General features: G+C 42.0%; 1 protein-coding gene across 1 annotated transcript in view; it reads left to right on the top strand.

The window, feature by feature from the left end:
- Positions 1-10,034: 10,034 nt before the first annotated feature.
- nxph1 (neurexophilin 1) overlaps positions 10,035-14,305 on the top strand; it is a 47,077-nt gene continuing 42,806 nt past the window's right edge. Inside the window, exon 1 of the mRNA XM_053447091.1 lies at positions 10,035-10,088. Within this exon, the coding sequence (XP_053303066.1) occupies positions 10,035-10,088 (54 nt within the window). The remainder of the gene's footprint in view (positions 10,089-14,305) is intronic.

Raw genomic sequence — 14,305 nt, 5'->3', positions numbered from 1 at the left:
TGACCATGGACTGTGATTGCAGCGGGACTGCTTGGCATGTCATGTTGGGGTTGTCCTTCGGGATGTCTACCCTCATCACATGCTGCTAGAGACTTTGATTATTGATGATGTTTTCCTGCACGTGGCATCTATTGCACTTCTGTCCGTCCTGGGAGAGGGATCCCTCACATGTGGCTCTCTCTGATCTTTCTACGTATTTTTACCCTGTTAAAAGGGTTTTTAGTAGTTTTTCCTTACTCTTGCTGAGGGTTAAGGACAGAGGATGTCACACCATGTTAAAGCCCTATGAGACGAATTGTAATTTAATATGGGTCATACAAATAAAATTTGATTGATTGATTGATTGGCACATCAGTGAACAGTTTCAGATCATTTAAGTCTAAATGGGCCATTGTAATATATTCCACCACCAGATGTCAGTATAAGACAGCTAAAAGTCTGCAGACTGCTCCGCTCAACCAGGATACAGTTTTTTGGTTTAGGCACCGCAGTCACAGCAGCTTTCAGTTCCTATCTTCACACATGCGATGTTCAAGAAAACTCTTCATGCAGCCTTCATTTAAACGTCTCTACTTTTCAATAAATTGTCTGAAGGGATTAACAGCCTAATCAGAGGTGGGACAATATTCAAACTTTGTGTAAAACTCCAGTCGAGACAAAAGAGAAGATTGGAGAGGGGTAGGTTAGTACCGGTTAATCTCTGTCATGATAAACTGATAAACTCACATCCGTGAATAGGCCGAAAAAACACAAAAACTACAAACACACACTAAGGTCACAGATTCTGCACTGGAGATTCCTTTTCCGCCTTATTCTAATATTTTCTCTTAACCTCACTGGGTTATTTGCACCCAGGGGATCCTGATGCACAGATTCCGTTTTAATGCATTCATTGATATTGGCCTGTTGTCCTCTGCTTGTTGAAGTAATGTAATTGCCTTTATCACCAGAGCCCCTGATTATGATCGGATGTTTGGAAGTAAAACAGAGACAGGCCACTACATGTGTTCGGTCCTCTCATTTAATCAGCACTTCACATAATCATGTCTTTGTCTTTCAATTAATTCCCCCCGTCTAAGAAAAGGAAGTCCTACAGTCTGCCCTAATAAATTAAGTCATGTTGTAAAGCCCACTTCAAACGGGTGACATTGGAGTGACGTGAGAGACATCCAGATCTGGTGAAAAAATTTGATTAAGGATGCTCGGTCAAACACTAAAGATCATCTACACAGCATTTCCTTGTTTCTAGGTTCTGCTTCCGGGAGCCCAGAGATAAAAGATCATCTCTTCCTGATAAAAAGAATGTACTGTCTCAATCAAGTGAAGTGGTGGTCTGCCTTTAGAAAAGCTTTCAGAAATATCTGCAAATACAGTGGTACGCTAATTTCTGATTGTACATTATTTATAATGTCTAGCCTGAAGAATGTCAATCCGTAATAAAAATTAACCTTCACTACCCCAGGTAGCAGTGAAGAAGGACTTTTTGAAAATGGTGACCTCAGAAAGTAAGTTTTGGTTAAACATCAGCAAACTGCACACAGCTCATTAATGTTTACCACCATGCTTGTCTTGATTATTAACAGCTACATCCAAGAGAAGCAAAACGTGGTTCAGTCCAGATTGTTCACATTTTTTTTATCTAGATTTACGTCTCACTTTTGAAATTGTCTCTTGCCATGGTATGAATATCATTTGGGGAAAACAGAGTGAAACAACCGATTAGGGGGATGACTTTTGGTCAAATCATCAAGAACAGAAAGCAAATGGCCTTGTCAAATTTGAACTGATATATGGAGAGTACACCAACCACCTTCGTTCCTTTACTCTGCTTTCTCCAGGGATGGCAAGTCTATGTAAAATGGTTTTTTGACTTTACTTTATGTTAGCATGCTAATCAGCTAGCTCTGGCCCGTCAGGCCTGTCTCGTCACTTTCTGACAGCGAGTCACTGTTGCTTCCAATCTGCCCTGAAGAATCAGCATTCCTCATTGGATGCATTATAACACGTCACGTAAACTGAACACCTGCTGAAACGCTTTGGAACATGACCAACACCACCACCTGCTCCAGGCAAGAAACCACACTTGTCAGTCGAGAAATCATACATATATTTATTGTATGTTATCTGTGCCAACGTTCTTGTGATTCTTTTGCACATGGCATGTATGGTATGGTTGTGTTGGACAGATGTTATGGACACGCTACACACCCAGTTACCACCATGATCGCTACATCAAGGACTAACTGTTTCCTGCACGAGCACTGAATATCATCCAATATGAATTCAACTCCTTCGGATACTGCGCAGCACCATCACCACATTCTTAAATATCAGCACAAAAGTTTTTAAGTGCAATGAGCAATAGCTAGAACGAACAAAGTCAGGAGACAAACGGATTCATCTCCCTTTGTTTAAGAATTCTCTAAGCACCATTTATTGCAGTCTATCTAATGATTTGAAGCAGCACAGAGGAAGAAGGCCTCCTGCTCAACTCTTGTTAACTTCTGAAAGTTTTTCTAGGTCTCAAATCTCTGTCTGTCTCGCACTTGTAGGCTTGTATTCAATCCCCTCAATAAGGAACATGGAAACTTGAGTTTCCATCCCTGCTTCTCCAGGCTGACGCTGGCACTCGTTCTAATTGTGATGAGGAAGCGATTGATGTGCAGCAGCTGCATCCTGTGACCGACACTCTGCTCAGCCATTTGTCTCTGTCAGCTCCCCCTCAGCCCGCCCACCCTCCACATCCTCCTGAAAAGCACTGGCAGCATCAACCGTGACTTCAGAATGCGGGCCTTTTGTCACCACACGTGGCGTGAAGCGTGCCCTTGGCCCTTCTGGTCAAGCCCAGTTTGACTCCTATCCCTTGCTGCCGGATGAGGAGTGACACTTCAGATGGCAGCTGGTTGGGCAGCAGCCATGGCAAACCTGCTGCTGTTGCGTCACGGCCATGCCTGAGGGCCTGCAGCAACATCTGCCCTCACAATTGGCGATGGAGCCGAGCCAGCCAAACGTATTCATGCCACTGGACGCCACCGTCACTCAGCTGAGCAATCATCCTCTTCCTCTCTCCTGCCTTTATCTCTTGCCCCTCCTCTTTGCAGCTCAATGGTAAGCTATTAGGAAGAGGCTACTCTGTAATTTCCTCCCTCGGCACTGAATGGGCACCAAAAGGTGTGCTCGGAAAATTAGCAACTCGACCTCCTGATTATACTCTATCAATGAGGGACAATCTGCTGAGAGGAGGAAGGAGACCAGGTGTTAGATTGAGAACCACGGAACATTCTTTTTATCCCATCTTTGTAATGGCAGCAAAGTCCCAGCTGTGTTCACATCCCTCTCGTGAATGGTTTTCACTCTGTGACACTGACACAAATCAGCAGCTCCGTTCTAACTCTCGGTGCTTTACTGATGCCCACACTTACCCAATGACACAGGCAAGGCCAGGCTGCCCTCAGATGAGAGCTTTCACTTTGTTCCCTCTCCTTAACCAACAAGTCTTGTGAGGTTTTGTTTTGTCAGTTAAGTAAGAAACGTTTGGTATGAGTTTTGAGTTTTAACACATTTCAATAAGGTCTCACTATCCACTGCATGAAGCCAAACAAAATCCACACAAGCCCAGTTACCCTTGGAGTTATGTTCATACTGGATGCCTTCACAGCTGACAATTTATGTCCATTGACAATGTTCAGTGCCACTCTCGGAAGTAGTTTGTCCTTTGTGTCACAATCCAGCAGCTGTTCCATGCGATGTTACTTTTGTTTATAACCCAAACCCCTAACTGTGACAATAACTAGTCCAACACTGACACTATAAGTTTGCTAAACCGGAACCCTATAACTTACCATTTCTATCCTTAATTTTATCGTAGTTGCTATTAACATAGACTACATCATAATTATTTGCAGCAATCATTCAAAATGTTATCAATCATAATCAAGGGGCTCTCAAACATTTCCAGTATCATTGTTCTTGTCAGAAAATAAAGGTTTGATTGTTCGATTGACATATGCACCTGTTTGTACTACAATAGCTGAACTTTATCTAAAACCAGACATTCTTGCTGAAATGGTGAAGTCATGTGACTTTGTGCTTTCAGCCCATCACAGTGTTCGTTATATGAGCCTCCTCTGTCTTCTCTATAACTATAGCATGATGGTACACATGGGGGGGTTTAAAACATTATTTAATTAATTTGTATCCAATGCTGTTCAATGCTGCAAAGCTAAATGATGCATTTAGCAAAACTAACATCTTAATACCCAGATGATAATGAAATGTTCAACGAAGACCTTTGAATAATGGCTCAAGTTCCCAGTTTGGTCTATTTTCACTATTATGATGTTTTGCTCCCTGACTTCGGTTTTCTGACAAAGAAACAAACAATCTGTGCTTTGTTGTCAAATGAAAACTTGATATTTAATCTTAATACCGAGCAATGTATACAGTTACATCAATGAAAAACAGGAGGAGATGGACACAGCAATAGAAGTGACTGGAAGCTGACAGAAACAGATAACTACACTTTCAATATATTTCTTCAACTTTCATGAAGGGCGTTAACTGCTCCCAGCAACTGCTCCTCACTTCTATGTTGACTGAAAATGAAATTACTGGGATGGACCCTGTACATCAATCACTAGAGATTGGATAGAACAAAACAAGGCAGAAATGTACCAAGGAGAAGTGGACCAAACACTGTCAGACTGAGAAATGAAGGAAAAAGATAAAGCACGAGTGGAAAAGTACTGGTAAACTTAATACATTTCGGTCACCTCATCTGCTTGCTGCATGAACCTAACTGACTAATAAAATAAAAAAAAATAAAAAAAGCTTTTAGCTATTTTGGTCATATTAATATTTTACATTGTTTTGATGCGAAAGCTTTTTAATTCTCTGTGGATATTGGAGTTTGTACTGCACATCATTGTTGGCCTCTGCCTGAGTAACCATAGGAGACACTTTGCTTTTAACATAGTGCTGGTTAAATAACAGTAATAAGTATTAATATTAAATGGGGTGCCCTCCACTTACATTAGTCCCATTCTGACCAGAAGTCAAGGATAAAGTATTCTTTGAATAGTCTTTAAATGTCCCTTATTATTCCTGTGTTTTTTTGGTGATTTGGTTTTAAAATCACTTAAAGCTGCATGTGAATACATTGAATAGAATATTTTTATGTAAAAAAAGCATTAGCACTGGGTGTTAAACATACATAAGGCAATTCTGACTTACAGGGCAGTATTTATATGGCACTTTTCTCATCTTGATGGCCATGTTCACATAACTTTTTTGCCACTCAAACATTCGCTCATATTCATAGTGCATTTATGTGCAGCACTTCTATTCTACTATAGTTCTATTATCAAATATCAAGGACAAATGGAATGGGAAAGACAAATGGAATGGGAAAGACAAATGGAATTAGAAAGACCGTAATCGAGCTGCTGACCTGCTGGACCTCCTGAGCCACAAAAAACAAACTGATCATAAGTGACTGGATTATTCTGTTGAAAAGTCTTTCCTTGTCAAACATGTGGTCATAGTAACCGATTCCAGACTTAGGTTAGGTTTCATGCTTGGTTAGGTGAAGTTATGGTAACAGGTTTAATGTGGCCACCATGTCAACAGATCAGCAAAGTTCCAGATTACTCTCGTTGAGGATGGTCTGGTGAAGGGTCTGTATTTTATATAAAGCTTCTCTTGAGGACCAATCAAAGGGATTTGCAGTGCAGGTTTTTGCTATTCACTTTTTCACACACACACATTCATACAGTGCATCTATAGGCAGCAAGGTCTGTGACAAAACATGAACCTTGTCTCCTACATTAAAGTTCAATATGCTATACTCAAGTTATCCCCCCCAACCTTACATACTCCTTCTCTACATAAAGGCATCTCTACTTCCTCCTCTGACACTGAACATCTCCACTGGATATAAATCGTGAGATATTAATTGTCATACATAAACATAAGCACAGTGAATACTGACCTGGATTGCTCCAAGCCCTGACCTTGCTGGTCTCTGCAGCACTTCCTGACTCCCAGTTCAACTTCTGAAAACTGTTCCTCCTGGAATCTTAAAAAAAAGAAGGAAGAATGCTGAGCTAATCGTGAATTATTGGCCCTTTAGCTTACCGTAGAAGAGACTGTGTTTTATTGCAGCCACAATGCAAGTCGGCCGACCCCCTGTGATTTATCTTCACCTGCTCTGGTGCTGCATGCCATGCTGGGCCCGTGAAGGCTATCTGGGCCATTCAGAGCAGGATCCCATCAGCCCTGCTGGCTGAGTTATGGCGACAATGCCAGAACACTGCAATGTTGTAGCAATGAGACTGCTGGGGATTTATTAAAGCATGGCCCTTCTCGTCTTTTCTTTTCTGCTCACCTCCCTGCCCCTTCTGTTCCCTGACAAAAAGAGCCCTATCTATCTCCAGCCCAGAAACACGCACTCAGCATCTGAGCAGGCCTTGGTCACCCTGTCCTACCTCTGCTGGCACCGAGAGCAGACACACACACACACACACACACACACACACACACACACACACACACGCACACACATTTGTACTTCTATCTTAGTGAAGACCCTCACTGACATAATACCACCATTATAGCCCCTTACTCAAAGCTTAACCATCCAAACAAAATGCTTAACCCTAACACTAACCCTGACCCTAACCCTAACCTAAACCTAATTCTAACTATAGGCCTAAAACCAGGTCTTAACCCTCAAACAGCCCATTCAAAAAGTGATGACCGACCAAAATTTCCTCACTTTCCGAAAATGCCCACACTCGGTAGGTGTGATTACAATATTTATACAACATTGATTATAATGTTGTATTAGAAGAAAACATTATGAGCATAACGGAAAGGGGTGTCAATGTTTATTTATACATTAGAATATGTCTGATGGAGATGAAGGTAGTAGTGATGACAGTTGAAATATCAAGCAGTGTTTGTTGTAATCATAGTCCATGATCAGCCACCACTACGATCATGATCCACCATCAAGATCCACAAGTTTATAAGGAATGGGACGACGGTAGAACACAGAGTCTGAGAAGATATCCAGACCGCTGTACCTGCTGGTCTGACAGCAGGTACAGCTAGCAAGACTCGCTTTTGGGCCAGTCTAAGTGTTCAAACTAAATACATGAATGTATAACAACATTAAAGATGAGAAAATCTTTGGCCAGGAGCCGGCTACTAGATGACACTCCAAAAATGTCACAAGTCACCAACGCCTGAATGGGACAAAAGGTAAAGTCGAGTCAGTGGTTACTTTTTTGAAACAACGTTTTTCTCAAATAACAATGTATTTTCCTGTGATCAGGTTGTTCAGGACTGAAATGTTGGGTCCAGGTCTGGGAAATCCACTTCAAAATGAGAGGCCAGCTAAATTAACAAATAGAGTCTAGAGTCAAGTCTCTCTGATGGAAAGAAGAGTTTCATGAGGTGGATGTGAATGAGGACTTTGCCATGGAACTCCACAGGTCTTTTGAGCATAATTGCAAACAAATGAAAAAAGAGCACTGAGATAAACTTGTATAGACAATGACTTGACACGGCGTGGCTGGATCACTAATCAAGCAAAGCGGGCAACTGTCCAGGGGCCCCAAACTCTTAGGGGACTGTGTTGCAAATATTTTGTGGTCATTTGATTAATTAAACAAATAAAGACCTAAAGGTGGCAAATCCATAATGCAGAGCCAATCAGACACTGCACATGAAAGAAACAAATATTTTATTTAAATATAACCACAATAAATAATAATAAATGGATGGATATAGATGCACTAGGTGGTCAACATCCAGGGCCCCATCTGGTTCAGGTAACACAAGCAGTTTGGGTAAGGTTTGGGAAACATGGTGGGGTAATATAAATAAACACAGAGTATCTTAAGTAATTGTGGACATTAACCAGACCAGGATCGAACCAAGTGCTGTGAGAGTGTAAACTCAACCATAAAATACTTCAAATAATGCTGCAGTCACAACAATAATCTCATTTCTGTATCATAATGCATTTGGACAATCCATTTTATGAGATTACAAGACAGACGTAATTCAAGTTTATGGGTAGACACACATAAAAGAAAAGAAAAGTCCAAATAAATCCAATGAAGTTAGTCTATAGCATTCTGAAAATATAACACATCCATAAACTGACTTGATACAGTGCATTCACTTCTGCTGTCTAATGAATGTGTCTCATACACAAACTGCCAACTAGTGGATTATGTGCTGCAAGATCAAACAACAAACACACTGACTAATAAGATTTTACTGATGTAACTTGTCAAATACGTACATTACCAACACATTCTCATCAGATTTGAGGGCAACATAATGCAGTCGCACATGGGGAGAATCAGCAGGAGATTACTTTTGCCCCTGACATCCCTGAAAGGTTAAAACAGCCCTGTCCATTAAGCCCTCTGTCTGATTAGGTTAAGTCTGATTCTCTCAAAACACGTGAATAATCGAATAGTTCAGCTGCAAAGTAACACAATGCAATCCTCGAGATTTCAGCTCTGGATGATTTAACAGAAACCAGGGGTTGTGTGCTCCAAGCTTCTCATGAAGAGTTCAGTTTGAAAAGTGTCAAACTGTCAGAGAACCAGACGAGGAAGATGAGCAACTTCTGAATCTGTTCCTACTGACTGATGAACTTCTGAAGTCTTCTGTATCAACAGCTGTTACAACAAGAAAAAGCATAAATCCACTGCTCTTGCAAATAACCTGACACATGACACGGCCTGTAACTGTACTCGTACATGTTGTACTCTAAATGCATGTGTCCAGTCATGTGAGCCCCGTTTGGGAAAGGGAGGCCGTTTGATAACTAAATATAGAATAACCGTTAGTATACTTTGAATGGATGTAGCAGCATGCAGCCACAAGCTGCAATAAACTGGGTTTGATACGATGCCCTTTTTATGGATTATGACCTAAAGACCCTCAGTGCAAGTCAAATTAGTTCAAGATTTTTTTTCTTCTAAATTTAAAATGCTAAATGTCAGTGCAGAAGTCTTTCTTGTACTTTATTGTATCATCACACCAACACTTTTACAAACTTCAGCTCTATTGACCAGGGCTTGAGATTTACTATATGAATTGTCTTGTTCCACAGAAATGAGGGGTTTCTCAATATAGATTAGTGACTGGATAAGATGTGTGTGTTTTGCAGTGTTAGGCATACAGAGAAACTGTGTTTGTATATATTCATGAGGTGCATTGTTGGATGAACAAGTTACGTATGTCCTTAACATTATAGATCCTGACAGTGGTGATGAGTAGTCACATATTGGAATGGCCCCAGTGAGCAGCAGCCGCTGTTTGTTCAGGTTTAGTTTGAGCTTGTTTGAATAGAGGAGCTCATTCATTCTCCGGCAGCAGCCTTTTTTTTCTCCACCAGAAGAGAAAAGGGGGGGAGAAAGAGAGCGAGAGTGTGCGCACCCTGCATCCTGCACCGATCTCCACGCGTTTTATTCGTCTTTTCCTAAACCCCCTCCCCAACCTCCCCTCTCATCCACCCCTCCTCCCCTGGAGCGACACTCTCCCAGGTTGTGATGCAGGCGCTCGTTATAAAGAGGAAAGCTCCGCCGTTCCCTTCAGATCGGAGCGCTCAGACCGCTGCATCCGCCGGCCGCCAGACAATCAGGACTCGAACCCTGCGCACAGCTATGACCCCGCTGCTCCTGCTACCTGGATTAACTCCCAAGTGACCGCTGTTTGTTGCCCCCTCCCTCCGAACCCACTGACACCACCCCCACCCGTACATCCTCACCCGGAGCAGCAGCACCAGCTGCAGCAACATCAGCATCAACTGATCCTCCGTCCCCTGCGCCCCCCCCTCGTCTCCAACTCTCAGTCTGTGTTCCGCGGGCATGGGGTTTGCCCTGTTCTTCTCGCCTGGGTTGCTGAGGAGCTTGGCCGCGCTGTGAGACAGACACCGGGTGGATTTATGGTCGGCAAAACTGCAACTACCAGCCGAGTGGGAAATTAGTGGAAGTTTGAGTGCCGGGAGGATGCGGGTGACGTGCTGGTGCGCCGTGTTCCTCCTGACGCCCGCGCTCTGCCTGGTGAGTTTGATTCTCCCGCTCAGTCTACATTTCTGCTTTTACTTTGCCTCACGCTCAAAGTCTGGAGGACACACCTGTGATTATTTACTCGCAGTGGCGCTCTTTACTCCGCTCACACGCACAACTGTCCGCGGCTGTTGACTGGCTTCACCTCGTGGCACTTTGGATCAACTGTCTAGTGTGTGTAGCAAGAATCCAAACTTTTAACTTTATTTATACTTTTTTGTTTTTGTTGTTATAACTGCACTTCGACAGAAATATAAAGCTTAACAGAGAAAGTTGCACCGCGTGTGCTTAGTCCGGCGTCTATGTGCGTAATATGCAGCTACTTAATATTGCTGAGGATGTTCAGCTTTTACACAGCAAGGACGGGTCGAAATTAGTGATTTGACACAGACAGCATGTCTTTTTATGGGAGATTTATCAGTTTTTGTTTAGACATAATTAGGAAATGAGGCGCCAAGAACAGACATTTTTAACCGGCACATGCAGCAAAATGGTCTCACGGGGGCGCCCTAACAAACCAAACATCTACTGACTGCCTGGACTGTCAGAGTACACACTCTTCGAGCGGGTTAGGCAGGGACCCGGTGACCTGTCCGGCTGGTTATCTAACCGGGCGCGTCGTTGAAAACAAACTGAAGTTGTGGGAATGTACTTTAACATTATAGTTAAGCTCGCTTCAAATTAACCAAGAAGAAAAAACAACAAGGCAGCAGTCGGTCATTGAGTTATTCTTTAATTCTTGGATGAACTTAATTTTTGTGGTTATAAAGCTGAAACTATGTTCTAATGCAGGATCCAGGTTTGTGATTGTATAACAAATGTATTATTTTAAACTGAAGTAAATAATGGTTTTATTTTGACACAAGGAAAAAGCAGCATTACTTCACGTTTTCAGTGTCTCAAATAAACAGGTAGAATCCCCCCAAAAATGTAAATAGATCCTCTTTAGCCTTTTAAATTTTCACACAATTTTTTTTAGATTTTCAGTTCATGTGAGAAAATAGAAAACAGAGAACTTTTAAATCCTAATTTCTTCTAATCAAACACACACCTCAAATATCCATGACGGAATTCTTTATTTAGTCTAAAATATATTTGTTCTAATAAGTTGAAGATGTCAGACCACTACCAGCAGGTGTTATTTACATATATATATATTGAAATGAAAGTTGGTGGAGTATAAAGTGCATCAATTAGTCTAATCTATCACACACACACACACACACACGCACACACACACACACACATTGTTTAATGTAATCCTGCAATCTTTAAATGTGTGTGTTACTATTCTGTGGCAGTATTGTAGCTTGTATTTTCAGTTGTTCAATCGTGTTCGTGCGTATCTGTGATTTTGCGTGTTCGTGCGTTTGTGTGCGTGTCCTCTTCATTTGTCTAAAAGCCACCACGTAGCGGGTGGACGTGGAGCTCTCCAAGGTGCTGAAAGCGTTTAAACACTCCGCGCCTCACACCTTAAATATGTGGTTAACAGGGATTTAAACAGGCCAGACGATTAACATATATTTAATAATATATACATTTATTTACCAGATTTTTTTAATTGAAAACTAATAGTACTTAAAGCCGATAATGTATTGTTTAACTTTTCCAGTCTCTCAGTCTTCTCTCCGTTTTTTTTACCTTTACAAATTGGTCGGCCTCTTCTTCTTCTTCTTCTTCTTCTTCTTCTTCTTCTTCTTCTTCTTCTTCTTCTTCTAAAATATAACCCTCTTTTCTGAATTCTGAAGCTAGATTTAATTTGTTGACATCAAATATCAGCATGACTTTATTGTAACACAAAAATTATACTGATTAGGAAAAGATGTGTGTATGTGTGTGTGTTTTAATACAGCGCAGCGGTGATTAAAAATACGTCTTTCCAACTAAATCCTGTTCGCCGTGTAGTCTGAGTTGAATTATAGCTGGTGAACACACACACGCCCGCACGCACACGCACACACGTGCGCGCACACACTATCATCCCGGCTCGAGTAAACCGAGTTTATTGTGCAGCGCGTTAACCATCAGCCTTATCCGCAGCAGCGGAGGATTAGAGCTGAACTTTGATGATTTTATTTCGTATTTAAGGCTCCAGTCTCCGTTTAAGCCTCTTGTCCGCGAACCGCGCCTTGACCCCGATAATAGCGCGGCAGGTAGACTGTTACCGTACAGAGGAAGAGCGGGACCACCACCTATGGCTCCACTTATTTGATTAACACACATCTCATTATTCCCGGACAAAAGAATCCCATTTGGGATTATTATGATTTCTATTCATACATCATTTTAATGGGAATTCCGCACGTCTAAACAGCAGCAGTTTATATGGATACATGATAGAGGTGTTGTGTCTTCTTCGGCATCTATATAACACTCTAATCTGTTATCAAATTGTATTTCATGTTTAAGTTTTCTTTCTATTTTATAATACCCTGAAATTTTGCGGCTACAAATGATTTTCCTAATTCAACAATTGAAATAAGTTGATGGATATGAATGAAAGAATAATTGTGTTGACGTTAACAGCTGTCTGTGTATTTTTAAGAACAATATCGGTTCAAGAATCTCAGTGAAAGATATTTTGAAAGATGAGATTTCACCTCTTGAATTTCGTATCCTCTTGATCTGGCCTTTGACTCAATACCTGACTCTTTTTATGGTCACCACTGATGTTTAAAATTATGTTTTTCATATTTCATTTATATTTGAGCACTTTTGATTCCTCTTATGCTCTCACAACATTGTTCTAATATATCTCCCTTGATTTATGATCATTATTATTTTCAAAAGACTATTGCGGAATGATTTTTCATTTTCTGGAGGAATCATTGGATTTCATGTCATCAGTTTGACTTCTTCTCATATTCATAGACATAAACTCATACTACAGGAGGGATTGTAAGATCTGAGCCATGTTGACATTGTTTTAATAAAAACTGGCAGACGTTCTTCTCGCCCAGGCTAGAAGAACGTCTCATTGGTTTCTGGCTCCCTCCTCTGCTGCTGCTGCTGCTGCTGCCGACCCCCACCCACCCAAACCACCTCTCCCTACTGTCTCCCCTGGGAATAACAGATGCAGCGGTCCCACTGGCAACAGCCACCACAGTCACATTAAAGTGTTATTATCAAACAGCGCAAATGGGGCCTGGAGTGTCAAGCAGTCTGCACGGTGGGGAGGGAAGGAAAGTCCCACTGAGATCACTACAGCACAGTTCACACAGTGTGAACACCCACCACCAGCAGCAGCAGCAGCAGCACCCTGCGGCCCCCATCTCTCCACACCCCCTCTCCCGTCCACAGGCTTGGAATGAGCCCATCGTGATGAAAAAGCAATATGTTTTCAATGAGCTGTTTGAAGCTGAAATCAAGAGTGGGCCACTATTAATTCAATTATATAGCAAAGGCATTTGTGGAAATGCCTGCATGCTGTGCCACACAAACACACACACACACACACACACACACACATAAAAAACCCAAACACATGGCCAACAAGTAGGAACAAGTGCATGGTGTGGCCATCAAGTGTGAGCAGTGGAGTGTGCAAATGGTAAATGGTCTGTATTTATATAGCGCTTCTAGTCTTGATGACTACTCAAAGCGCTTTACAATACAGTTCAGTGCAGTGGTGTGTGTTTTTTTCTCTGCCCAGATGTCAACAAAGTGAACATTTCTCTCAGTTCCTTTTTCAACCCTTGTGCTACTTAGCTTTTAAAGCAGCATGGAGGTGTCACCTCAGAGCTATTCAAGCCCTGGCTCCTGAGAGAGACGAGTACAAAAGGGCTGAGAGTTCAGTCTTGGAGAACAACATGGCAATTCCCCCCGCTGCCGTCGCCCTGGCCTCAGCTCAGCCCTGTTACCCGGCTCTGTTACATTCAACACACAACTTTTACGCAAACCGCCACTGCCTCTCAAGGCGTTGACAGGTGGGGTTGGAGGTCTTGAAGTAGAGATCTAGGGAGAGTTAAGGGCCTCCAGAGGGCATCAGCGGGTCTTTAAACATCCCTGAGGCTCCAATGATGCTCGAAGGCATTTGTGTTGTTCCTAATGAGTGTGTTTGAGGAGGCTCCAGAGGTGATGCAGGTATCGTGGGACGTAAGAAAGAGTTTAAGAGGTCATTCATGCAGGTGGTGCTATGATATCTAGAGGACTTTCTGAGAAGAGGTTTGGGGATTGTTGATTCCTTTGGTTGTTTCTTTTTACAAATGAAG

Source organism: Pleuronectes platessa, chromosome 18 (genome assembly GCF_947347685.1).
Source record: "Pleuronectes platessa chromosome 18, fPlePla1.1, whole genome shotgun sequence".
NCBI classification, from domain to species: Eukaryota; Metazoa; Chordata; class Actinopteri; order Pleuronectiformes; family Pleuronectidae; genus Pleuronectes; species Pleuronectes platessa.
This window is presented reverse-complemented; position numbering and strand designations above follow the sequence as displayed.